The sequence below is a fragment of the Calypte anna genome, chromosome 8 (assembly GCF_003957555.1).
Source record: "Calypte anna isolate BGI_N300 chromosome 8, bCalAnn1_v1.p, whole genome shotgun sequence".
NCBI lineage: Eukaryota > Metazoa > Chordata > Aves > Apodiformes > Trochilidae > Calypte > Calypte anna.
Window position 1 is genome coordinate 13,340,862 of NC_044254.1, and position 16,375 is coordinate 13,357,236.

Here is a 16,375-nt window from a genome sequence, read left to right on the forward strand (position 1 = left end):
GGAATGCTGCAGGTGGAGGCTGTTGACACAATTGCTAGTGTAATCTTAAACAGATTAGGAGGCCCTGTGTTGCACCTGAAAGCTCCAAAGCTATGCTTTGTGTACATATTGTAATTCAAAGGTATGTATTTTGTGACTGAAAACATTTGGTCACATTTTTAATGTGTAGTCTATGGATAGTACAGCATTGCTAAAATGAAACATAGTCAAATACAGCTTAATTTTTCAGTACCTTCACTTACATAGCAAACCAAACTTTGTAGGTAGTGTCTAAAAGTCTTTTCTATACCCAGGAACTTCACTGAAGGCAGGCAGTGACTTCTGGATGTCATTTAGGGATTGTCTGAAAATGAGGATACATGAAAATTTCTGTCCTTTTTTTTCCTTCACAGAGATCCTGAGTTAAGGGCCAAAACATGTAATATGGGTATCAAATACAGGAAAAAACCCAGTGTGCAGTAAGAACTGATTTTTTTTTTAAATTCCAAGTGAATCTATAACACTTTGTAAATCAGTAAACATAATTTCTACATTGTGGAGATTATACTACTTGTAAGCAATATTATTGAGACCAGAGGAGAAGCTTTGCCCTGTGCAAGTACCATATCTGCACACTGTCATGGCGAGAGACCTATTGCATGTGCTTTATGATTTCCAGCTCCCACAGCATCCACAAGCCAAGCACTAGAAGTACCCGAGTGTACAATTTTAAAAAACAAGGGGTAACTACTCACAATCAGTAGATGATCATCTTTACCTGCCAGGCAGGAAATAATTTCTTTTCCTTTTTCACAATCTATCCTATATTCCTCAACTTCTTGATGTGCCTCATACTATAGCAGACAAAAGTTAATCCAATTAAAAACGAAAAGCAAGTATTTCTTAGCATTCTCTAGCAGGTAACTAGTCTCCTTTCAACAGCAGGAGACCAGATACAATAATAAGCTGAAATATTTATCATTCAGGCCATTCGTGAGCTTCTCTGTCACTTCCAAGCTGTGACTAATCAGAGGTCTATCAACTGATTACTCATGGCAGCCTTTGAGTCACCCGTAGTAATCTCAGTCCCTATACAGATGCCCTTGACTGAAATCCCAGATTTAAGTCCTCTTTCCTGTTCAAATAAAAAGGTTACAGAAGCTCTTGAACAAAGAGTAAAATAACGTGCCAGTGAGTGAAATTTAAAACAACTTCATACTCAGAACAATGTAGAGCCCAAAAAGTGTATTATAACCAGGGTCCAGGTACAAACTTAAAGCTCTGTCAGAATGGCTCACAAGAAAATGCTGACAGCCTGTTACCAAGGTATTTTTTTTTAAATGTCTACACTTAGTGTGTCTCTCCTTTAACTTTTCAATTGCAAAGAGAAAGTAGTTTATTGAAGAAAGGAGAAAGGACAAAAAGGGAAAAAGGAAAATAAAAGGAAAAAAAAAAAGAAAAAAAAAGAGAAAAAAAGGGAAAAAAGGGAAAAAAGGGAAAAAAAGGAAAAAAAAGGAAAAAAAAAGGAAAAAAGGAAAAAGGGGAAAAAAGGGGAAAAAAGGGGAAAAGGGGGAAAAAGGGAAAAAAAAGGAAAAAAAGGAAAAAAGGAAAAAAAAGGAAAAAAGGAAAAAAAGGAAAAAAAGGAAAAAAAGGAAAAAAAGGAAAAGGAAAAGAAAAAGACTGTTGCTTACTTGCCCTTTGGAGAGGAGCCAGTGGATATTTTATGGTACTAACTTATCTAAAACATTCCCAAAAGAGTATCATTAGAAGAAAGACACTTACCTTGTAACCATTACTTATCTTGACTACAGAGAATTTCTTTCAATGGTAATTTCCATCAATGAGCTCAGTCCAGTTCTTCATTAGCACTGGCTGTTCAGAGATACAGAACAAATCAAGAAACAGTCATCTCAGAGTGCCTCTACGAATGTTTTCATGTTTACTGATCAGTGTTCCCAGAGAAGCAAGAAAAAACCCACCTTATTAGATGACATAGCAAAAAGCTAAAAAGAACAGCTTGATGACCTTATCAACTTAGTATTTTTAGTCTGACAACACTGGAATTTACAAGGAGTTTGTTTATTAAGAATGCAGACTATCATAACAAGTTATTAATAAAAATTGGATGTGCTGACACAAAATACATTATTCATACAAACAGACTGAGTGCAATTTTACCAGTGCAGAGGTAAAACAGAGATTCAGGGAACTAATACTTTGTCCTGGGGTATTGGCAAACTTTGCTTTTTTTCTGTGACTTTTTGCTGTTGTGTATCTGCCTTCATACTTCTGGTCCATTTCAGGCTCAAGTCTACAAAGAAAAAAGTCAAACAATGTGTAGCATTAGTCCTGTTACTGCATTTTAATGTCATGAGTAAACTGGGAAAATAATTAAGATTCTTTTGTGTCTCAAATCCACAATCCTCTCACAGGGAATAACACATCCTACGACCACCCTGCCCCCACTATCTGTGCTTAGCAAAAAACAAATAAATGAATAATTCAATAACAGACCCAAATAAAGAAAAAGTCAAGCAGAAGTCCCTCATTTCAGCAATAAACTGAAGAAGTTTTCTGTATCCCAGCTGCATAGAGCAGAAAGCTCACAAGATCACATGAAAGTCTGCAAAAGTCCAATATCTCTGGAAAGCAGATCAAGAAGAAACAGCAACATCTGTTACACTCATGTAAAAAGCAGATAGGAGGGCAAAAGACACTTATAGCGTCCAGCAGGAGTAGGTGCCAGAGTAGCTGTTGCTGCAGAACTTTTTCCAGCAGCCCTGGCTTGGCCCTCCTGATGCTGGGGAAAAATTAGCCCAGATTTGGAACTTGCTGGGGCTGCTTCTCAGGTTGGGCAATTTGCAATGTTTTTTCAGCTGTCAGCATTTATTCTCAGGACTTTCCCAAGCCTGGGTGTGGGGGAACACTCCCTTTGGGCACCTTAGCTTTTTTTACCCTTTTAAAACAGTAAATAAATACATACACTGATAGTAAAAGACAGAAAGACAGAAAAGAAAGACAAGACAAAAAAAGAAAGAGAGAAAGAGGGTGGGGGTAGAGCAGGAAGGCCTCTAAGCTCTCATTCTGCAGCTCTGGAACGCAGCAGCTCCAGAATGAAATCAAGCAGTGAACCACTCTTCTGACTTTGCTACAGCAGACACGTGAAGAACTATCTGAATAGGCTTTATGTCCTGATCTCTTGCCATTGTCTCTCTTCCTCTGATGGGCACACTGGGAAATGGGAAGAAGGATGAGAACAAATACTTGATATGTCAATTTTGCAGCAGCAGAGGGTTTTCTGAGGAGAGAGCAGCAGAAGGAAAAACAGGATACTGTGTACAGCATGATGGTTGTGGTGAGACATCATGAGATACATGACAGCCTACATGCATTCTTCTTGAAATATGAAGGCAAACACATAAGCTGTCAGATAAACACGTATCCCACACTCCTGTCTCACCATAGGTTGGAGCTCTGTCCCATCTTCATTGTCCTGGAAAGACCTCATGCTTCTGTGTTTTCGCCCTTCTGATAACTTGTTACTCTGACTCACAAAGTTCTATAAGCAAAAACCAGGGTGAGATCATTTGGGAATGCAAACCATTATGTAAATAAAAATACCTGATAAAAGAAGATAATTAGCCCAGGCCTAAGAAACTGTATCTGATTCCTATCTGGATGCCACTGAGTGGTACTTCAGGAATGAGGACTCTGTCTGAAATCCCTCACCTGGCTCTCTACCCACTGCTGCATATTGTCCCCAGTGCCACAGAGCCTCCCTTCCACCCCCAGATGTTTATAACCTGACTGTAACACTGATGGCCCAAGTCAAATTCCTTTATATGTTGGGAAACTCCAAGTTCTTGGCCAAGTGAGTAAGCTTAATCTTTCTTGATCATGCAATGAGGAGGAGTTTGGATGTGCTGTCCCCAGTCCTTCCATACAAGGTTATGCTGCCTGCCCTGCTTGGAAGAATCCTTACTGCTGTGAGAGGCCCTCTCTCCACCCAAGGCCTTAATTATAAGGAATAATATAAAATATTAATACCAAAATTAAAAAGAAACTGCCACAAAGTTTGGAAGGGGATAAAGGAAAGCCTCTGTTTCTTTCATGATGGAGAATTGGCTTAAGAAATGTCTTAGCATTTGGCAAAACAGAGGAAGAAGAACAGAGGTCAAGGCTTCAGAGTTTTCCATTCAGGAACATATTTGAATTCAGGACATGTGCTTAAGTACTGTTCTGAATCAAGGCCAAGAATATCTATCTCCTTTCTTTAGTACAAAGGATTAAACCTATCTTTAGGCTGCTTTTTGTTGTTTTTCTTTTAAACAAAATCCTATGAACATAACAGGCATTCTAATGGCAGTATGAAAAAAAACCCAAAAAAACAAACCAAACAAAAACCAAACCAACAAAGACCAAGCAACAAAAACCAAGACAGTTCTGCCACCGTCCGGAAGAAATCCATCCAGAAGATTCATATCATATGAGCTATTCTGGCAGCTGAGTTTGTTTTTCATGAATCATGAAGATTTTATTTGTAGCATAGTTCATGAAGGAAAGGACAGAACTGGCAAAAATAGCGTGCAAAGAAAAAACATCATCTTCAAATAGAACTGTTAGATGCAGCTCTCCATCAGTATTAGCTACATCAGTATTATTCTCCATTGAAATGCTTGTAATGAAATAGAGTAATTTTGAGGGTAAAGACAGAACAATCAGTTCAGAGGCAAAGGAATTTAATCAAGAGATAGAAGACAGCATTTTGGCACAAGACTGTATACACATGAAACAGAGCAGCAACAGTTAGCATGAAGTTTGTTCAGAATTACAGCATCCATAGGATGTGGATGGACACCTGGCCTGCTGCTTGCATCAAGAAGCTCTTTGTCATTTTCTTTCACTTGTCACTCTACAGTAAGTCATAACAACTATGAACATCAAATTTTAAAGCACCCCATGGATCAGTTTCTGCAGCTAGCTCATGTATTTACACTTTAAAAATTTCACTTCTATATTGAACATAACAGCCATTACTTACATGGTGTGATCTAAAAGAAGGCAGCAGATCATAGCTAGCATACAGAAGCCAGAGGGAGCCATTTACTTCAGTGTATAATTTCACATATGATTTGTATCCCTGAGCCCATCCTGTTCTAAGGTGTTGGAAAGGAAATAGCATGGATTGTGGGTTCAAATTACTAGGTCTTGGGGAAAGAAAAAGTCCCCAAAAGCTGAGACTGGCTCAAATATCTTTGCTATTATCACTGAGGTTTACCAGCAGTTCCTGATCCATAAAATATGGCTTCTCTGCAGATCCATCATTTGTTTCCATATCGATAGCAAAGCAAAGGAACATGGCATCCACTGTCACTTGAAACACAGACAGAAAGTTGTGGGACATCAGGTAGGCGAAAAATCCAACCAGCAACAGAGGAACCACCCAAGTTTGCAACTCCCGATGGTAGTTAAATGCCACCAATCCTCCAAACACAGTAAAACATACAACAAACACCTGTAAAGGGCAGTGTGAGAAATGCAGCTTTAGTAATTACATAGCAGTGTTTCTTAAAAAATGCAAAACCGTAAGACAAGTATATTACAGCCAATATTTCAATGGCACATCTCATCTGGTAGACAGCTATGCAGTTTCTGGCACATTTTTTGTTCAATTCTGAATACAAGTGTTCAAGTGTTTAAAATCTGTAGGACAGAGACAATCTTGTACTATATATTTACCAAAGACCTGTTACAATGGGAACTGTAAGAGTAGCACCAAGGATGCTACCATAAATCAACTAAATAACTCAGTAAAGACTATGAAAAGGATTACATTCCTCATACATCTTCTCTCCCAAACTCATTTTAGAGCATTAACAACACTGAGTCTAACTAAGAGAAACTTTTTTTTACTTTAGGTGTAAGAAAGTAGAATCAAACCTTGATTTTTCAATTAATTCTTACAGAACAGTACATTTCTCTTACCTTTCCTAGAAATAGGATAAAGTCTCCTAAACAGCTGATGGATGCAAGTTGAGCAGAATTCTTTTCCAAAATAAGGATAGCATTTTTTGCTGATGTACAAAAATCTGTCCCATTTATAACCGTAGTTGTGTATACATGCTAAAATGAGAGAAGATAATACAGCAATGAGGGAGGAAAGACTCTTATAATCTGCATTATACTTCAGCCTTAAACTGAAATACTGTTTGGAAATACTGACTTTATGAATACAAGGAGTTGTTTTGCATAATATGGCAAATTTATTTTAAGTGACTATAACAGCTTCTAACTTCAAATAGTTTTTCTACATAATTTTCACCATTAGCAAATGCTAGAATATTGGCTAAATAAGTTTCTTAATCCACCCTTGCACAATTTATGTTAAAACACTGAAGTTCTGTACCCTAATTTTTTTAATAAATATAACATGATTACCACAAAACACCCACCTGGAGTCACACTATCCAAACTTACTTGCATATTTTCTATGAATCTATTTCCAAGATTGCTGGCAAACTATGTAAGTGGTACGATCAAGGTGTGTAGTTATCAAGCAATCAAGAAGTACAGCTCTTACAAACTATTCATATTTTACTAAAATTCAAGCTTATAAAATAAACGATAAAAGAAACCTTTTCAGGAAAAATGAAACCAATTGTAAAGATTACTGGAAAAGAATAGCTAAATGATCTTGACTAGATCAGTGGATGTTATGTTGCAAACCCTTACCCATTCTCTGAGTTTCAAGAGACAGAGGCACTGGGTTTTGTGAGATGCTGAGAATATTGCAAGATTTCTCTTTGTGGAAACTTGCCAAGACAGATGGAGAGGAGAATATTTAATTTCATTTATTTAACTTTATGGACAGAATTATTTTAGCACAACTTGACATACACATTCCATTTATGGAACTCCAATGAGGTTTTTTAAACTGTGTCCAAAATATCAGCTACAAAAACCAGCACTCAGGATACCTGAAATGTATGCTGAACTTTGCCAGTAAGTCGTATGAGTAATTTCCCTTCACTCAAAATATTAGAAAGTGGATTATGCCACAAAACTTTAGTTCCATCTGGTACAGCCAGTAAGAAGCACAGTATGCAAGGGATTATTGTTCTGAGGGAATTACACATCACAACATGTACTTGCTGCTTAGATTACTTTCTGCGTCACCTGGAAGCCAAGTCTCTTGGCTCCTGTTCAAGTATCTGTTTTTTTTCTCACTTAAAAGTCAAAATATAAAATAGCTTCAGAAATCTGAAGGCAGAGAAATTTTATTTCTTCAGAGTCCAGGTACATCATAGCAATTTCTGTAATGTACTGTAATGCAGGCAAATATAACGACATTATCTTAAAAATATTAAAAAGAAAAAGAAATTAAATGCAAAAATCCTTTGTTTCTTTATTGGGGGTATTATTTATTTTACATATGACAAAAGATTTATTCTTTCTCTGATAGTAAGTAAGCAAAAACAGAGTAGAAGTAAATGGTTACATCCTGTTACCTACTTACATACTAGCAAATACATCCATAGATGGGGAAAGTATAAATAAAGACTGTGGATTTACTATCTACTATAAGAAAACTTGAAGACTCCACTGAACTCTGTAGAAATAAATAGAGGGTCTGCCTAAAAATCTGTTTAAACAAGCAAGTTCACATAATTCCTAAATAGGAAAAAATGCTTTCAGTGCTAACTTTCTTTTACCCTGCTGCTGCTCCCCTTCCTGGGGAGTGGTGTAACAGGACTGTCAGAGAAGTCTTTGCATCCCTGGGCTTGATCAGACATTGACTACAGTGCCTTTACCTTCCTGGTTGCCTATACCTCTGACAAAGAAGCATCCTTGTCCCACATTTCACCCAGCCCAACAGGTTTGCAAGCAGCCTGCTGGTAGCCCTCATGAGGGACACAATAGCCTGCAGAGCCTGCACACAGCAGCACCAGCACCGTGTCCAGCAGCCAGGGGACTGGCAGTGTGGTAAAGCCAGTGCCAGCCTTGCTGGGCCACTGTCTCCCCAGGATAATGCCCAGGGTAGATGGTCTCAAGTCAAGCTCCCCTCTCTGTCTTCCATCTGTGGTAACACTGCTTATTTCAACCAAGGATAGACCTCTTGTTATGAAATGTTGTGAGTAAATCTGTTTCATCATTCCCATTAACAGACAGGGAATCAGAACACAAAGTAGAAAATAGTTTTCTAAGTTTGTTTCTGTCACTTAAGAACTAAATTCACAGAGCAGATCCTGATCAGGTGAGGTCAGTAAAAATTTTGCCAACAAATTAAACATAGATTCTGTATTAACTATATATAGCAAAAAAAAAAAAAATTAAAAATAAAAGGAATGTTGAAAATACACGTGCACTTGAACAAACATTGTTTCCAAGCTTAAAATAAATAACCATTTGTTTGCACTTTTAAATTAGCCACTTTGGTATCTGAGGAATGTGCAAGGAAAAGAATTTCTGATAGTAATTAACTAGGAAAGTTATCTTGGAAAGACTGAAAATACTGCTGGAGACTGAATACTACCTGATAGGGATATGCACATTACAAGCCTGCTGATAAAAAAAATGGTATTCGTAACAATTACAACTTCAATTAATTTTGTATCAACTGGTCATAACATCCAAGCAGCAAAGGCAGCCAGGCAATAATCCAACATTATAAAAGGAATAAGAGAGACAGAAATGAGCAAGCTGCTGAAGGCTACAAAACTTGTCATAGGTGAAGCAGGAACATTACTAGTACAAGCTAAAGACTTATCCAAGTGATCTGTACCTTTCAGCAAAAAATATATTTCTGAGAGAAAAAAAATACCTCCAAAGGGTTTCTTGTTCAGCCTAGACTGTGGCTCCATATACTTTCCTCAAAATTCTCAAGTTTCCCAAATAGACCCCATGCTCTGATCCCATCCAGCCACACAGAAATCTCCATGTTCTCACTAAAAAAATGCATCTAAAATTTAAGCAAATATATATTTCCATTAAATTCAGAGTTGCACAGAAATGAGCTCAAATTATTTCTCATCCTTATCATCCAAAGAATAACTGACACATGCAAACTAATTCCAATATTTGCAAATAATTTTGGACTTTGGACTAAGGAGTTTCGATATCCATTAATTTTCCAGTTGCAAGGTATGTGCAGCAGCCAAGTCCCTTTGAAACAAAAGATATTTGCAAAGGCTAAGATGGAAGACCAGGGCCAGATCATGTGCCTGTCATGTAGAAACAGGTTATTGAAATGTGTTTTTCTACAGAGTGTGTTCTCTTTTCAAATGCACAAAACCTCTAGTGGACTTGAAAATGTTTGAGAAGTGCAGCAGCAATGTCTGGGGAAAAAATGAGTACACCAGAATCTTCTGTCTGGAAAAGAGATGACTGAAGGTGGATGTGGTAAGAGGGCTACAAAATCATGAGAAATGCAGAGAGGGTTGGTAACATTAGATGGCTTGCTGTTTCCTTTGGAATAGAGACTATGCAGGGGGGGGCACCATACAATGTACTTGGAGCTAAATTTAAAACCAGATGGTATTTCTTCTCACTCTAAGTCTGTAAGCTGTGAACTGCTGGGCAAAGGATGCTTTAGCTGCTAAAGGTTCACATGAGAGAGACTGGGAAAATTCAGGGAAAAGCAATCCACTCAGTTACTAAACACTCAGCTCAAGAAGTCCCTAAGCTGAAAACAGATTCAGAAACACCACAGGGACAGGGAAATGACACCTTAGTGTCTGCTCACAGCCACTGTTGGAGATGGAGGTAGGTGGAGACTCAAGTCTGTCCCAGTACAGCTTTTTTTATCCCAATATTTTTTTCTTTACTAAATGAACTGATGTTTTACAATGGTAGTCTCTTCTATGGTGACAAGCATGTAATAACAGTATTGATAACCTACCACTGAGTGTAGGAGATAGTGGATCAGCAATAGTCTTTATCTTTGCACCAGCAAGCTGGTGCTGTATCACCACCCGAGTGTAGAACACAAGCCTCCTTTTGCTTGGAGTCTGGGAACTAGACACTGGTTTCTCAGTATCAGTGAATAAATAAGGAATGTGAGTGTTTACATATTTCCAAATATCACACTATGCAAAAACCCCAACTATTTAAAGAATACATCCTTCTGTGCCTCACAACACAGAATGTCAAGGGTCTTGGAAAATCTGACCTGCTAGTTTCATGAGAAAGCCACGGTGGCTCAGATCCAGCCCTGAAGTTCCCCAATTGTTGAGAATAATTACTACTTTGTGTAACAGCTGAATTCACTCCTCCATTCTAGGACTTGCTTTAATAAACTGAGCTTGGGGAAAGAGGTGATTGCCATAGCAACAGAACCTTCTTTTAAAGGAAGCAGCAGACATGCAAGTCTCACATCTCACTTCAGCTTTTTCTGCTCTGCTGGTATTTTCAGCCTGATATGATCTACTGTCAACTCTCTTGGGGCTGCCCCGTTTAGCTACACCCAGAGAAATGCTGTGTAGCTCAGGCTGGATTTTAATGTTCCTAGCTTGCAAGTGTCAAAGCTGCCAGCGGAATCCCCTCAGAAAAAAAAATACTGTAGTAGCAAGAGGTAATGACATTTCTGTGGCTGCTGTACAGCAGTTAGTGACCCAGCAAGGAAGCTGTATCATGTCTCTCAGACAGGGGTGGGAAGCAAGAGCAATGTGAGCCTGTGAGGCCTGACTGCAAAGATGAGGTAAAATTGGAAAGGACTTTCAGCCATTCCAGTCCTTGGCTATTTCAGATTAGTACACAATACTTTGTTCCCTTAAGTGAAAAGCTCCCTCTTAAAACTACTAGGGGCTTCTAACTCTCCCAGTCCTCACATTTGGATCTATTCCAGACAGTTTTGTCCCTATAGTCCTTAGAAACCTTCTTCCAACTTCCAGACAACACTTACTCATGAACGGTTGACATCTACTCATTCTTCTGCTGAGCTTCTCTTGGCCTATATCCCTGCTGTTACTTTTCTTGATATACTCATAGATGGCTAGCCCTTCATTTGTCAAAGCAGACATAACAGGATCATAGAATCATAGAATCATAGAATCATAGAATTGGCTGGGTTGGAAGGGACCTCAGAGATCATCGAGTCCAACCCTTGAACCACCGTTGCGGTTGCTAGACCATGGCACTGAGTGCCACATCAAGTCTTTTTTTAAATATCTCCAGGGACGGAGAATCCACCACTTCAGTGTGCAGTCCATTCCAATGACGGATCACTCTTTCCGTAAAGAAATTCTTTCTAATATCTAACCTAAACTTCCCCTGGCACAACTTAAGTCCATGCCCTCTTGTCTTGTTGAAAGTCGTTTGGTAAAAGAGCCCAACCCCCACCTGGCTACACCCTCCTTTCAGGTAGTTGTAGAGAGCGATGAGGTCTCCCCTGAGCCGCCTCTTCTTTAGGCTGAACAACCCCAGTTCTCTCAGCCTCTCCTCGTAGGGTCTATGCTCGAGTCCCTTCACCAGCCTGGTTGCCCTCCTTTGGACCTGCTCCAGGACCTCGATATCCTTCCTGAACTGGGGGGCCCAGAACTGGACACAGTACTCCAGGTGTGGCCTCACGAGGGCTGAGTACAGGGGCAGAATCACTTCCTTGGACCTGCTGGCAATGCTGTTCCGGATACAGGCCAGGATGCCATTGGCTTTCTTGGCCACCTGGGCACACTGCTGGCTCATGTTCAGCTTCTTATCGATCCAGACTCCCAGGTCCTTTTCTGCCTGGCTGCTCTCCAGCCACTCTGTCCCCAGCCTGTAGCGCTGCATGGGGTTGTTGTGGCCAAAGTGCAGGACCCGGCACTTGGCCGTGTTGAACCTCATCCCGTTGGAATCAGCCCAACTCTCCAGTCTGTCCAGGTCCCTCTGCAGAGCCCTCCTGCCTTCTAGTTGATCAACACTCCCCCCCAGCTTAGTGTCGTCTGCGAATTTGCTGATGATGGACTCAATCCCCTCATCTAAATCATCAATGAAGATGTTGAACAGAACTGGGCCCAACACTGATCCCTGGGGGACACCACTAGTGACCGGCCGCCAACTGGATGCAGCCCCGTTCAGCACCACTCTCTGGGCCCGGCCCTCCAGCCAGTTCCTAACCCAGCACAGGGTGCTCCTGTCCAAGCTGCGGGCTGACAGTTTTTTCAGGAGGATGCTGTGGGAGACGGTGTCAAAGGCTTTGCTGAAGTCTAGGTAGACCACATCCACAGCCCTCCCCTCATCCACCAGTCGGGTCACCTGATCATAAAAGGAGATCAGGTTGGTCAGGCATGACCTGCCCTTCCTAAAACCGTGCTGGCTGGGTCTGATCCCTTGCCCATCCTGCAGGTGCTGTGTGATTGCACCGAGGATGATCTGTTCCATGACCCTGCCAGGCACTGAGGTCAGGCTGACGGGCCTGTAGTTTCCTGGGTCCTCTTTCCGGCCCTTTTTGTGGATTGGCGTGACATTCGCCAATTTCCAATCATCTGGGATGTCCCCAGTGAGCCAGGACTGTTGATAGATGATAGCGAGAGGCTTGGCGAGCTCTTCTGCCAGCTCCTTCATTACCCTTGGGTGGATCCCATCTGGTCCCATAGACTTGTGGGGATCCAAGCATCGCAGTAGGTCACAGACTGTGTCCTTCAGGATTACAGGGGGGCTGTTTAGATTCATGTCACTTTCTATGAGCTCCAGAAGCCATCCGTCTTCAGGGTAACCTGTCTTTCCGCTGAAAACTGAGGTAAAGAAGGTGTTAAATACCCCAGCCTTTTCTTCATCTTTAACAACTATATTCCCACTCGTGTCTAGTATAGAATGGATATTTTCCTTGCCCCTTCTTTTGCTGCTAATGTATCTGTAGAAGGACTTTTTGTTATCCTTCACAGAGGTGGCGAGATTCCGTTCGCATTGTGCTTTTGTGTCTCTGATTTTCTTTCGACATGACTTAACAATATTCCTAAATTCCTCCTCAGTAGTTATCCCTTTTTTCCATAATTGGTAGGCCCTCCTCTTAACCCTAATTTCTTTCAGAGTCTCCCAATTCAGCCAGGCCGGTCGTCTTCCCCGCCGGCTCGCTTTTCGGCATATTGGGACAGCTTGCTCCTGTGCTTTCAGAACTTGTTCCTTGAAGTACGACCAACCCTCCTGTACCCCTCTGTTTTCAAGGTCTGTTTCCCAGGGTATACTCCGAACAAGTCTTCTGAAGAGGTCAAAATCTGCCCTTCGGAAGTCCAGCGTAGAGGTCTTATTGACGACCCTCCTTGTATCCCTGAATATTGAAAACTTTATTATTTCATGGTCACTAAGTCCCAGGCGACCACCGACCACCACATCTCCCACCAGCTCCTCTCTGTTTGTGAAAAGAAGGTCAAGCGAGGCTCCATTCCTGGTGGGCTCATTTACTAGCTGGAGCAGGAAATTATCCTCTATACACTCCAGGAATCTTCTAGACTGCTTCGTCTCTGTGCTGTGGAGTTCCCAGCAGATGTCTGGTAGGTTAAAGTCGCCCACGAGAACAAGGGATGACGATTTGGAGACATCCGCCAGTTGCCTGTAGAATACTTCATCATCCTCATCATCTTGATTGGGTGGTCTGTAACAGACTCCCATCACAATATCAGCCTTGTTGACCTTCCCCTTGATTCTGATCCACAGGCACTCCACCTTATTATTACAGACTTCAATTTCTACAGCGTCAAGGGACTCCCTAACATATAGGGCTACCCCTCCGCCTCTCCTACCCTGCCTGTCCCTTCTGAAAAGCCTGTAGCCACCTATAGTAGCACTCCAGTCATGGGAGTCATCCCACCACGTTTCCGTGATAGCGATTACATCATAGCTTTCCTGATGCATGATGGCTTCCAGCTCCTCTTGTTTGTTGCCCATGCTGCGTGCATTGGTGTACATGCACTTTAGCTGGGCTGCTGGTTTGTCTCGTACCTTGGGCAGACCACCCTTAGGCTCCTTTCTGGAGAGCCCAGTTTCAACCCCATCCCCCTTCAAACCTAGTTTAAAGCCCTCCTTATGAGCCTCTCCAACTTATACGCTAGAGTCCTTTTCCCCTTGTTAGTTAGGTGAAGTCCATCTGTTTTGAGTACACTAGGTAGTACGGAAGTTGTCCCGTGGTCAAAAAACCCGAAGTTCCGCCGGTGGCACCAATCCCTCAGCCACCTATTGATCAGATTAGTTTTCCTAGTTCTCTCCTCATTTAAATCTTCTATTGCTGGAACCGAGGCGAACACCACCTGTGCTCCTGACCCATCAACTAAACGGCCCAGTGCCTTGAAGTCTTTTTTAATCACCTTTGTACTTCGTCCAGCAATGTCATCACTGCCAGCCTGAATATTCCAGGCTGGGGATATTCCAGTCCCTGCCATGAGATAAGTCTGATCACCTCAGCAGCTACTTGTACAATGGCATTTATCCCCAACTTTCTGGTGCACATATTTAATATACCTTTGAGGACTGAATCTGCCTTTTCTGCAGCCTTCCAATGACTGTTGTCCTGTGGTTGACACAGGGAGAAATATTCTCCCCTACTTCCAACCAATAAGCACACAGCTAATACAGAAACAGCTATTTTTTTTTATTCTTAGGCTAACTATAATCTGTAAGAAACTCTTCAATGGCCTTCTGAATCAGAAGAGGTATCAGAAGAAGGATTAGTCAGCCCATCTCTATCCCTGACATGATTTCATCCTACAGAGCAAGTAAAGACCTAAGGAATTTTTATTTCCCATTATCACGTACATAAAGCCTCTAGAGAGAAAACAATACATATTTTAAATATAATTCCACTGAAAATTAACACTTTAGGTAAGTGTATTTTCAAGATGATTGAAAACTTATTTTAATATCTACAAGCAATTTTGCCAGTAACATTAAAATGCATTATTGGTTTGGGAAGGAAAAAGTAGTTGATGGGGTGAAGCACAATGTGTTTAGCAGAGCAGAGAAGAAGTGTATTTATATTAGCATACATCAATTTGGGTTTTATCTAGGTCACTTCTCAACAAGGCATTTAACCTCAACCTCCCGATAGGCTTCCATCCAAAGTTTAAGTGACAACCAGCTGCCATGGATATGCAGCATTACACAGATTTGCTTCTGTTTTTTTAGATTAGACAGTTGCTGGCTTCTGTACCAGTGAAGGATTTCAGTAACAGCAAATGCAGGCTAACACATCACTGACTCCAGTAATGGTTACCACAGGGCCTAGGGGGCTACACTGCATGTAACTGTGCTGACAAGTATAGAGAAAACACAATACACCTCAGCAGCTCCTTTGGAAATCCATGTGCTGCACTTCGGAGCTATCATTTGCCAACTGCCTGCAGGTGAACCCAAAGCAGACACAGAAATGCAACACTATCCTGAAACAGATAAACTTGTTTAAAAGCAAGTCACTGCGATAAGGCTGTAAAAAAAAAGTGCTTTGATGTATCACAAGCTAAGACTATCTAAGAGAGCAGGAGACAGCCAGGCCTTCTAGCTCCTAAACCACATTATAAAAAACCCAGCATATGCTTTCTACGGAACAGAAATTTCAGTCTCTAAGATTTACTTGAGATGATTGGATATATTTATCTGGAACATACTGAAACCATCAGAGCCAGAGGATGAAAAATCTGTGGTAATTCTGACAAGTTTTGTCAAACAGAACTGTCAAGTAACAATGACTTTATGTTCACAAAGCACTTTTCATCCAGATAGAACCCAGAGTGCTTTACAATTGTTACTAATGGATTACACACACACATGAATCACTTTGTCCATAACTGAAATTGAACAGCTTAAGGAGTGAACTGTTCAACAGCACATAGCAACACTACACCATAGTTTAGCACAGGACCAGCTGCAAATCCAAGAGAAACTGGGGAAGGCAGAATGTAATTATTCACACTGCAATCTGCACAGGATGCTGGGTTTACTTCACCCCTCTCCCAAGAACTGCCACTGCACTGCCAGTGTCTAGCAAAGCACTAGCACAACAGGCAGATGACCTTTGTGGTACCACAGAGTACCTTTTTGGCCCCATTTCAGTTAAGTTCCAGAAGGATGAGCAGAACTTAGCTGTGTCCAAAGAACAAGTCACTTCAGGGATGGATGCAACTATCAAAGTCAGTGTTAAATCCCACCTGAAAGATGGCACCTCAGCCTGAAAATTATTCTTTGATAGTACAACAGAGAACTTAGTTGATACTGCATGGGAAGAAAGAAGCTTACATTCTACCACCAGACTTATTTTCTCCAGCATCTGTTTCTCATTTTACAGGTAATTACATCTTACATGTATGTTTATTATTATAGTGAAAGTAATATTAGAATAAAAGGCAAAAATATAGAAGAGAACGTTAAAGCAAATTTTTTAACAGCTCTTCCACATTTCAGTAATTTCAACTCACTCAAAAATCAGAATCTT

The 16,375-nt window shown here is 40.9% G+C and overlaps 1 protein-coding gene across 5 annotated transcripts in view; it reads right to left on the reverse strand.

Moving 5' to 3' along the window:
• Positions 1-1,763: 1,763 nt before the first annotated feature.
• The window catches only part of SLC44A3 (solute carrier family 44 member 3), a 39,032-nt gene continuing 24,420 nt past the window's right edge, over positions 1,764-16,375 (reverse strand). For 2 of the 5 annotated variants that reach the window (XM_030455260.1, XM_030455262.1), the window contains 4 exons: positions 5,965-6,102; positions 5,258-5,494; positions 3,440-3,538; positions 2,056-2,290 (listed from right to left, as the gene is read on the reverse strand). In XM_030455260.1, the coding sequence (XP_030311120.1) occupies positions 2,285-2,290; positions 3,440-3,538; positions 5,258-5,494; positions 5,965-6,102 (480 nt within the window). In that variant the 3' untranslated portion in view covers positions 2,056-2,284. Of the gene's footprint in view, positions 1,852-2,055; positions 2,291-3,439; positions 3,539-5,257; positions 5,495-5,964; positions 6,103-16,375 lie in introns of those variants that run through there. The other 3 variants (XR_003987812.1, XM_030455261.1, XM_030455263.1) reach the window with 3 other exon arrangements.